General features: G+C 32.4%; 1 protein-coding gene across 1 annotated transcript; it reads right to left on the minus strand.

Moving 5' to 3' along the window:
* Positions 1-170: 170 nt before the first annotated feature.
* On the minus strand, positions 171-6,719 carry LOC9324171 ((E,E)-geranyllinalool synthase). The gene is given in 12 exon segments (XM_021034396.1): positions 171-620; positions 1,085-1,330; positions 1,457-1,586; positions 1,717-1,938; positions 2,030-2,119; positions 2,232-2,556; positions 3,922-4,037; positions 4,154-4,277; positions 4,394-4,623; positions 5,979-6,012; positions 6,015-6,185; positions 6,358-6,719. Coding segments are annotated over 12 exon segments (2,325 nt in total). The 5' UTR covers positions 6,692-6,719; the 3' UTR covers positions 171-317.
* Positions 6,720-12,124: the final 5,405 nt, after the last annotated feature.

Genomic DNA, 12,124 nt, shown 5'->3' on the forward strand with positions numbered 1-12,124 from the left:
TATTGTGTGAACAAAAGAACTTTGTAGAATTCGACCCTTAAGTGCTGCAATTGATCTCTTATTTGAGAGAGTAGGCTTTAGGATTCAATTTGAACCGTATCAGATACCAAAAGGTTTTCAACAAATCCAGAGTAGATTTAATTTTAAATTTTTACTTTATTTAAGATAAAATAAAAATAAAAATAAACTTGGGAAACCTTACAACAGTGATAAATAAAAAGATATAGATCGAGAAAAACTATTACATGATGACAATTTAGTAATGCATACATAAATTCAGATTAAGAAATTCACACATTGGATAAATCTCGAAGAATTTATTTACGAATGTTGATGGGATCGTAAAGAGCCTTCTTAATGTCTTCAAGCATCTCCGTATCCGAATCATAACGATTCTTTTTGTTGAAGAACATCTCAAAAACTTTGCATAAAGACATGTGAATATCTTTGCATGGTTTAGATAAATCACTGAATTCATTCCTTAAGACATGCTCCATGAATTCTTTTCTCTTCAAATCAATGATCTTTTCAATACAAGCAACCGAATCCTCAATCTCCAAACCACTATGATTTTTCATGTGGAGTAGCACGGAGTTGATCTTGCCTTGTTCTTGTTCCTTCTGCAAATTTCAATATTACAAGTTTGGTCATCAGGTACAAGAAGAACACCTCATATGCCTAAAAGATAAAGAGCTTCACATAACTTTTAATTTTATCCAAAATTTAATAATAACTAACTAATTAAGAACTAGTATCCCTACTTTATTCGAATTGATAGATACCCAATTGCATTTAAAATATCTTCTTAGAGTTGAAGTCGACATGGTGTATAGACTTTAGTCGATCTAGACTCCATTCAGTCGATCTAAAATGTATTTATAACCCCCAGCCTGGCCTGGTCCGAATGTTGTTGTCACGTACTCTATCTTTCGGATCGGATCTCGCTCCTAATTGACATGTCTATTAAGCTATATAACATGGTGTTCTAATTGGCATGTCTAATCAACTACAAAACATGCTAACCCTAAGTAAAATCTATCCATGTATAGTAGATTAATTCAGGTATTATAGAGATTGACATCACCTGGTAACTTTGTAGATCATTAAGGAGTCGAGTAACGGTCATGAGCAATGTTGTTATGTTGTCATAATTTCCGGGTTTGAGTTTGTGTTGGGGAAAAAAAGATTCCATGAGACACAAAGTAGGAAGAACAATGGTGTGTGTTGCGATTGAGATCATTCCATTTCGAAGATATTCTTCCATCGATGGTATGTATCCCTTCTTACTCCATTTGGCTTCACGTAGCCACGACTCAAATGTTTCGCTCCACTGCGTAATCATATTTACTTCATTATTCAACATATGATTATTTTGTTGATTTAGTTATTTCAACAGGTTAATCCCCACAAATAAAACATGGTAAAATTAAGAATAACTTAAATTATAAAGACTTACAATGTTGCGTAGATGGTTTGTTATGTCAGTTCCGTGACCCTTAAAGCAAGTTTCAGCAGTCACTTTTACGAGGTCATCAAGTGCTTTGAATATGATATTACCGTAACCTTTAAGCTCTTCTCCTTCCCATCTATCATTTATACGTAGACAATATTTTCAATCAAGAATCAATTGAATAATTGGATTCCAAAAATAGATAATTTATTAGGTTATTGATTGTTTCTAATCACACCTGTATAACAATGTTTTAACCAATGTACCTTATAACAGCTTTAGTAAGCGCTTCCAATTCATCAAAAGAACCTTCTTCGTCGAAGAAATCATCGGCAACTGTAATAAGGATCCCACTCTTTGCCATAAGCTTACGAATATTAGTTGCGGCTTTAATAGGTAATGAAGTGCTTGATGAAGCTGCAAAATAGCAATATGTTGTCTTCTCTCTTCCGAATCCGATATCGTTAAGTCCTGATTTCTTCACCCACCTTGCTCAAATTAAAAGATCAACTTTGAATTCCATGATTGACATATATAGGGTTTATAGGGTCTTATCTCAAAACATGTCTCAATACTTACGTCATCAGGTCCTCCATTTCATGTCGATATATAGCTTGTCGAAGTTCGAAATTTCTCAGAGCAAGATGAGTAAGCTTGTCGCTATATATACTGTGTATGGTTCCAACAATATTTTTTTAAAAAAGCATAGTCAGCTTTGCTATTGTAAACATATAATCTGATATATATTCGATTGCAAGTATATATATTTGAATAAATATACCTGATCACAGAGGCTTTTCCAATTGAGAAAGCATTTGAGTCCTTGTCCTCAATCCACATCCTATGATCAAGATGTTTGAGTCGAGTCATCCACGGAGTACTTATTTCATGTTTAATGTGAAAAGTAGGCACAATTGGTTCATCGATAAATTGACTTTTGTCGAGTAATTTTCGAGAAAACTCTCTAGCTTCTTCCAGTTCACACTCTCCTGGAAAGATGAGATCAGTTTCTCTGTAAACACTTAACATTACAAAGAATAAACATTCAATGTTTGTCTCTAGATGATCTCGGATTTCTTCGTCATTCAGGAACCAGCAAAAGCTCCCTACATCAAGTTTGTGTGAAAAGGAAAAGAAAAATCAAATTTGGCGGAATCGTAGGAATTTAATTACTTGTGGATATATGATATAAGATTGGAACTAATCCAACTTATGATCACTCAATGATCAAGAGATTCCAAGCTTAATCCCGCGGAAGGATGGAAACGACGTGGAGATAGAATGATTGACTCGCTCAATCAATGGGTTAATCGACTCACTCGATCAATGAACGAAAGAAGGTTGTTGAACTTATCAACAATCTTGATCCGCAGATTCAAATAGGCCTAAGAGACTCACTCACTTAAGACTAATGAATAAACGACAAAGACTCAAACTTTGACAAGAAGAAAATGTTCTTATTACTTTAATATGATCAAGGGTGAATAAAAATGTTACAAGTGACATGAGCTTTATAGGCTCGACCTCTAGGCATTTCTAACAGTCTAATAATTCAAAAAGGAAAGAAAATACACGATCAAATGAATGAGAAATATCAAAGGGATTGTCTTTGATATAATGTAGCCGTTAGGCTTGAATGCTTGGTCCAAAAAGGGAAACTCGTGGGCTTTTATATCTTGAAAGCTTCTGGATGATTCCATGGCTTATTAATCTTCTAATAACTCCCTTAAGTCGCACCAAATCAGAAGATAGCCGTTGGGGTTGGGCTTTGAATGCTCTCGGGTCCATATATGGTAACTCTTGGTGTATGATTAGGCAAGATTGAATCCACTTAATACAATGGCTGAGAATGAAGCTTGAGGTGATATTAGGAGCCTCTAGTTGTATTAGAAACTCTCCTGGACGCCAAAGTTTGGTTTGCAAGTGACTAAACCCGTCAGCTTCCAAATAAGGCAAGCCGAGAATCATCTGGTTTGGAAAATTAATATCTCCTAAACCAAAATCGGTTTTGACTTGATTCCAACTCGAAGAGCTCCTATGATGAGTCAAGAATGCAGAAACATTCACTTCGTAGCTTAAATCTTTCTGTTCGGGTCGGAATCCTCCAATTACTCCGTATATGTCCAAATCGGGTAAGCTGGGAATCACCCGACTTGTAAATGGAATAACTCCTTCGTGTGAACTCTTTTTTGGCTGATTCTTCTTCGAGGTGCTCGGTATTTGAGCTGAGAATGCATTCCAAGTGTTCTCTGGGCAGGATGAATTGATCTTGGACTTCGTCTGGACTGAAAAAGGCTCAGGGGTCTTCTCGGGTAGGCTGAATTGGCTTTGGCCTGAAGTTTTGGATAAAACTTGGTTAAAAATCCCACTTGGCTGCTCCTGGGTTGTTGCTTCTCGCCCATAATCTTCTCCATGGTTGGTTCTTGGGTTGATGACCGCATCAATATATATATTGAGAATTAGTTCGTTACTGGGCATAACATCGTAGCCGTTCATTCTCAGCATTCGAAACTCGAGAGAGGCTTTATGCAACTGATCTACTTGTAAACATATGGGCATTTTCTCGACATCCTCCTTTTCGTGGCTCCTAAGGACAAAAAGAGAGGGTATAATCCAAAGTGTATAATATTATTAAGCATATAAGTTAATTAATTAATTTCTTCATTATAAAGAATCAAAGATTGTTTTATATTATTTTCTCACTTGTAAATTTGAAGAAGGAAACGATCAATCTCTTCACCGAAGTACTCGCCTAAACCAAAGTTATCAATTATATTGACCATAGTGAGTTTGATGAGTTCTTCATTCAGGGGGTAAATTTGTGGCACTGTATTTAATAAATAAGCACATACATAACATAAGGAATACCGAAAAAAAACGATTATCAAGCTATTAATACCGTTTTCTTGATTAAAAATGTGAAAAAAAAAAAAAAAAGTTAACCTCCATGTGGGCATTTTTGTACAAGAGATTGAAGATAAGCCAGACACTTTGTATTGCCTGAGAGCATATACGCTGCTGCAGTTGCTGAGGGTGATTGAAACAAAGAGCCATCTGAATCACCAAGTATCTCAAAGATTTGTTCTTGATTTTCGGCGTAAAATGTCGATGGTAATACTTCTAGATACGTAAGCAGAGACTGCCGTTGGTAACGGCCATCCACAATTTTTCCTCTACAAAAATATATATTAGTTAAATAGTTAGATAAGCGTTACCGAATCTCGATACATGACCAACACTGTATGAGAGACATGAATAATTTCACTTTTGACCAACAAAAAAAAAAAAATCTCATTGCCAATTGATTAAATTGAAAAGTTGTTTGAGTTAGAACTTTACAAGCCTAATGGTTCTTCACATTAGTGTCATGTATATATTATTTATACAAATAAATTTCCAACTAGAATAAAGATGAGCTAGTTAGCGCTGGATCATCAAAAAGATAACAAATATACTATATTAACTAGGATATGATCCGCGGTACACCGCAGGTTAATTATTTGATTTTTTTATTTTTATAAATTGATGAATTTATTGTGTATAATATTTTTTGTTGTATACCGCGGGTCACATGCGTTGTATCTAAAATAAAAAATTTTAAGTTGTATTTGTTTTGTTTAGTGTTTAAGATTGTATAATTGTATTTTGATTTGTTATTTATAGGATTTTACCTGTGGTATATTGTCTCGTATTAATATTGACCCAAACCCGTCCAACCATATAATCTAAAATGAAATTAAACATCATTTTGTTATTTTTTAATAACATTTTTATTTAAATGTCATATAATTCGAGTTAATTTGAAAGTTGCTTTCAAATAGTTTCCATGTATATTTTTAAATTAGTGTGTGTTTTTGGACCAACCCGTAAAAACAATTTATAATTGTATCTTAAAATACTAATTAGGATTTCACCCGTGATATACTGTCCCATTTTAGATAATTGTAAAAATTAAAGAAAGATCCGAATGACTCAATTTCGGGTCTGAATAAAATAACGACATGATTAAATGCTCAATTTGTTCTTAAAAATGTTAATATAGATTACACACATATTTTTATTCATCGATTGAGTAATATATGTCCGTTTTAAAAAATTTGAATTGTAACATATGCAGAAAAAAAAAACTAAAATTTACTAACTATTTATATATTTTATAATAATTTAAAATAATATAAATATAAGATCAAATAAAAGTGAAATAAGAATCATATATTTATGTTTAAATTAGGTAGAGAGGTTTTAGGAAATTAGTGCAAATTTGTTATATTAGCATTAAATCATCATATTTGATTTCTTTATCTATAAAAATCGTGGAGAATATACCATAAATAAAGCGTTTAAATATAGTAATTAGTTGAGAAAGTATATATATTTTAGATTTTATTAATTATTTTTGTTTTTTAATTTTGCCAAAATTTAAGGAAAGATCCGATTGAAGATTTCCGGGTCAAAATTAAACAAATTTGACCCGATTTGGGTACCCAAAAACTGCTACAAAAATGTATAGTAGATTTTTGAGACGTACCGGTGGAAAATCTCTTGGCGTTGGAAGAACAAGTTTTTATCATTTGCTTCACTCGAGTAGAGAAGAGAAATTGTAGGCCAAGTTGTTGAGAAAGCTCGACGAGTCCGGTGAACATGAGAACGAGCCAACGAGGACAAGATCCCTTTTTATTGGAGTTGATATATTTCCCAAGAATCCTCTCCGTACTTCTTTCTATATATCTCTTCCCTAATTAATCATGATGTTTATAATTAGTATTAGTGCAAAATGCATTACGTGTATGTGAAACGTACGTAATGCATGTAATTTTAATATCTGTATAGTTTTCATTCAACTCCAACACGTACAAACCAAAACGATAATTAGGTCCATAGTGAAAACGGCTCGACGTAACGATTACCTTTGTGAACATGAAGACTTCCAATGTTCCATTTGCGAAGTGCTACAACACAAGCAAGTGTCGAAGTCAGAGTTTCATCTCCATTGTCATCTTGGTGCCTCCCCCATAATCCTTCTACAACGTTCTGATTGCTCAGAATCCAGTCTACACAACCTTGAAACATCGGAGTCTGAGTACCGACATCTTCGATCATGGCTAGCCAAGCTGTGTCATAAGCTGAGGGAGAGACAAATGAATAAGGTTTCATATTAAAGTTATCCAATTCAAATGTTTCTCTCTTAATCTCCTCTGCTAAAACATAGAGATCGGAAGTAAAGCAATTCTCGAATTTCATTGTTTCTTTTTTCTTTATTTCTAGAAAAGTTTTAGCTTCATATGTTCGAAATTTGGTGTCTTTATATAGAGTTTAGAGGGCTTCTATGAACAGGAGCGGACCACATGCAACTTAGGAGGGTCAACTGACCCCTTTAATATTAAGGAGTTGTTTACCAATTAAAGCACTTATCCTTAATTGACCCTTTGATAAACATAATTTCTGCACCCAATTCCTTATTCAATTTGTTTTTCCCCCAAAAATGTTGTATTCCTTTTGTATATTTTGCTAATAACTCTAGTTTCCATTTTTTTCTATAAGATATTCATATTGTAATCTTTCATTAAATACTAAATTTGATCGTATTGACATTTTATTTTTTTATTCCTAGCAAATTCGGTAAAAGGAAATCAGTTTTTTTTTTGTTATTATTAGTTAAAAACGTGGGTTTCATCATTCTTTTTTGATATATTTTATTAAATTTAGGATTTCTTTTAAATGTTTTTTAACTACTAAAAATAAGAAAAATAACAAATTATTTTGAGAAAATATGAACTTAGAAAATGTATTCATAATTTTTTTTTTAATAAATTTTAATATCGATAAAATATTGTTCTGGGTCGCCACTATCTATGAACTTTAATGTAAAAATGCAACTACAAAGCTTCCTTTTTTAAAACCCATATGTTGACAAAAACATTGTCGTCTGTAAGACTGTCTTGATGCGGACAATCCTTTCCTCTCCATGTTTATTTCATGTCTTAATATTGAAACAAGTTTGTACAAATTGGTGACGAACCAGAGGTAGAACGGAACCACATACATTTACTCCCTCCGTTTCAGTTTAGTTGTCGTTTTAGGATTTAAATTTTGTTTCATAATAGTTATCGTTTTAGGTTTTCAATGCAAATGTTTGGTGAAAATTTCAGTTTTATCTCTACTGTTTTAATGTTTTGGCCAATGAAATTTTTTATAAAATATATTAATAAAGGATAAAACAGAAAATTTAATGCTTTCTTAATTTGTGTGAAAAAACTCTAAACCACAACTAAAACGAAACGGAGGGAGTATGTAATAGTCGAAGTTTCTACGAATAATTAAACTAGTGATTAATTTGTTGATTATAAGATTGTTTGTTTAGCATGAAAATCTCCGAATAAGTAAAGTTATTTTATTCGTTGAGATCTTTATTTAAATATACCAAAAACAACAGAGAGAAAAACTCTATATTATTAATCAATATTAAAACTGAATAAAACCCTAAACATATATAAGCTACTTGTAACCAAAAAAACACAAAACTCTAAATATAATACCTATAAAAATAGGATATGCACGCTCTAATCATAAATCTACGCGGTACATCAATTTGCAAGCTCTGACTAATTATATAAGACGTCACTTCGTACGATTGTTTTCATAGTTACATAAAATCAATCATGTGAAAAACGCGATATAGAGAACCTCATAAACTATATATATCTAGACAAAACATGTCCTTTTGACATTAACTGGTCGGAAAATGATCTCCTCCGCATGTTTTCTTAGTGATGAAAAACCAGAAGGTCCAGAACCACATATACAGTACGATCTTTCCTAGGCCATTAAATGATAGAGTACGATGTGACCATGATTCTTATCGCATGAATTATCGTAAATGTTTGAAATAATTATTTCATTGTGATTTTTGGGGATCATGTACATTGTGATAGGTACAGAGATCCAGAAACTAGGAACATCTCCACATGGAAATAAAAGAATAGTTGAATAGATTCTTTTCCTTTCTATTAGTTTTCCTGGAATATTTTCTTTTCTGTAACTAACCTTAATGATCATTACAAAAACGTGATTAGTTTTCATTTCATGCTGCGTTTTGATCCACACAAAAAAAAAATGGACTGATAATGAGATAGATATATTTTTTTTAGTGAAGAAGAGTTTCGAACCTCAAATACTAATGAGTTCCCCTCTCAAAACCGTTATACTGTGAAAATCAAACATTATTTGTGTATTGTGAAGTTATAACGTATTTTCTATACTGTGATTAAATTGAGGATTACAGTTTCCAAGATATAAACTTTTTACTATTTATCTTTTACCAAAAAAAAATTTTTACTATTTATTTTCAAGTAAAATAAAAGAAAAACTTTTTACTATTTGATGGAATGCTTTTATTTTTTATTTACAATTTTAATATGATGAATGTATTTGGAAAGCATTTTTACTATATTTTGTTAAGAAAATACATTTAGTACATGAAGGACCCTAGGTGCAGTTGCTTTTTTCACTGAAGAATGCGCAACAATTAAACAGTATCGCAGGAAACTCAGAAGACGAAAGAGTGAAACAAAAAATAATGATATTGAAGGTGATGAGCAATGAAGTTGACAACGTGTTTTGAATTCACCTCTTTTTTATTTTTTAAGCGTAATTCACTGCTTGAAATAATTTAAGATAGTAAAAACCATAACCATTAACTACTTCCACCATCTCATAATTGATTCATGCCATTGCCATTTTTTCAAAACATTATATTTTAAAAAATAAAACGAAGATTAATAAGCAAAAAGTCTAAATATCAGAAAATTCATTTTTGGGTTTTTGAATTGACAAAAAAATACTATCAAACTTAATTTCACATTACTTATTTATTTGAGACATCAAATCTTAAAATAGAAGCGTCCTTTGACGAAACTTCGGTGCTTCCACTTCATAATAAATTTTTCAAAAACGCCATAAAAACGAGATCCAAAAGTTTTTGATTTCGAAGCAGAAGTAAACCTATGACATACCTTGACCGATTCTAAATAGGTCTGATAAATGAAGCTGTAACTTTTACTAGCAAAGTAGGGTTTACTCTTCTTATGCAGGGTGGATCCTATATCAAGTAGAGTGAAATATTAACCTAGGATCCCCAAAATCTTAAAGCCCATCAATGAAACATTAAGGCTCTCGATTTTTCTTTTTATTGCAACAATATACTCCTAATTTTTGAAAACTTTAAAATTTGCCAAACCTTTTAATAATAGACTAACAGAAAATTTGCCTTAGACCCCTCTATCTAAGGGTTGACCGTTTTCCTATGCTTATGACTTTATGTATTGATTCAGTTGGTTTCGAAGGATATCATGATGTCAATGAAACTCTTCTATGTAGTTGCCATGTTCTCGAGGAATTCAGTTTTGTGGAATTGCATTTATAGGAGCAATGAGGGTCCAATGGAATGGTTTTATTTTATGTCTTATCCATCTTTAAATAGAGTATGCTTACTATTCGACTATCTCCACGATATTTTTGTTTGATGTTCCCAAATTAAACTTGCTACAGTACTTTGTTTCTTATGAAGTTAGGAGCAACTATATATCCCATTGTTAAATTGAAATTTCCGTCATCGAAGCTAGACTCAATATTTAGGTGGACGAAATATGGACAGGGAAGTAAGACATGGATATACTCATTTAATCCCGCTGACATGATAGATCTAGTCAACGTAATCATAAAATGCTAGGGTCCTTCACTTATCTAGTGATAGTAAAATCAAGACTAGTTAAGGTTCATGGAGCACTAGAATCTCTTGTGTTTAACGGCGTAAAAAATATCCACTGATGAATCCAAAATTAACATAAAAATATTATAACAACCCTTAATGTTTCTAGTGAAACATGATCTCTAGCGAAGATAGCAGTCAACTCAGACGTTTAGAGATTTAAGGAAAGAGATATGAAGTCTCGACTCTGCAATTCCTTTTCATCTTTACAATTTGGTACATAGTTGTGATTTTTTTCATCAATTTATCATTCAATTATCAGTTGCCTTGTTGTAGAAATTAAGGTTGCTACACTTATAAGCATTGACTATACTGAAGTAAAGCAACTGATAATTAAAAGATAAATTGAAGAACAAAATCACAACTACAATACCAAAATGCAAAGATCAAAATGAATTTGCAGAGTTAATACTTCTGTTCTCTTTCCTTAAATCTCTAAACTCCTTGTAATGCGACGGTTTCGTAGCGATAAGATTCTCAAGATAAAACTGTGGTTTTCTTTCTGTCTTCCAACACCGAATATCAGAATCTCACGAACACTATTTATGAGAGTACTCTCAGACTCGAACTACATAAGAGAAGAAGAGAGAAAAGAGGGATTTTGATACTTTGATCTATCATTAGAGTGGGAGATAATAACCATAAATTTATAGCAAAGAGCTCAACTTCCATGGCAATAATGAGGAGAATATCACCTTAATGACACAATTAAAGAGAATTGTTATCCTCAGCCCTTAATTGTCGTCAATGAGATTTGTTTTGTTACCATACAAAAAACTCAATATTAATGAAGATATTTGTTGATTTAATCAATAACTTAAATCAAAATAAGAATAAACTCATAGTTTATAAGCCCATTTCCCAAATCTCAGATCCAACATAAAGCCCATATATGATTGGATTTCTCCTCTAATTTTCAAAGTACTGTAAGTCTTTTGATTTTTAAGTCAAAATTCCAAGCTTTCCAAAGTACTTACTTTGAACATCTATTTCTCTTTGAAACAAACTCCGCTTTTGACATTTAAATACACCACTATTTAGTGCTCGCAACTACGATTTCATCGTGTCCGAAATCCGCTTATCCCGATGAACGGCTTCACCAAAAAATCTACCGTAACAATGGTCAAAACCATTTTGTCAAAAACAAGTTCCAACACTTACATGGGAAATCAGAGTTTAGATGAGAAAGTCAATGCAAATAAAGTAGGAGAATAGAAGGAAGAACAGAAAATCTACTAGTAGTAGTGACTGGAAGATCGAGTAGTAGTACCGGCAAAGATTGAAGGGTCGTCGTCGAAAATTCAAGAATCATTCTAGTACGAAATCTAAAATCGCAAAACCCCAAATGTGGGGAGACAACAAAAACAAAAACGAGTTTTTATGAGGAACTGAAATTTAATTTGAATGTTGGTTTAAATGTGGGTACAGTTCGAGTAACATGGAATCTTGGTTTAAATATTGGTTTAAGGTCCATCGAGCTAAACGGAGTCAGTTTTGAGATTTTGTAACAACCCAACTAAGAAATAGACCATTTGATCCTCTACTTATAAATAGATCGAGTGTATGGTGATGTTTCAAGATTGATCTGATTAGCTAAAGAAATGCAAGGAATACTTCTAGCCAACCTCAACTCATAAAATCCGGTGTGTCATTTTCTTCCACTTCTCTTCTTCTCCATATTTTCATATCTATTTTTTTCTCATAGTTTTTTTTATTAGTACATGTTTATGGAGTGTAATGATAGTGAGATAAATTGATTGAATCTCGATCATGAAGACGAAGATCGGTTCTAAATTTGCAACAATTTCTAGCCCGCTTTGTTGTAATTGCCTATTTGAATTGCATATTTGATATTTCAGTGGTTTGCTTCAATATTTGTTTGTCCGATTGGCAATTAGTAACCGACA

This window comes from Arabidopsis lyrata (assembly GCF_000004255.2).
Source record: "Arabidopsis lyrata subsp. lyrata unplaced genomic scaffold ARALYscaffold_2, whole genome shotgun sequence".
Taxonomy (NCBI): Eukaryota; Viridiplantae; Streptophyta; class Magnoliopsida; order Brassicales; family Brassicaceae; genus Arabidopsis; species Arabidopsis lyrata.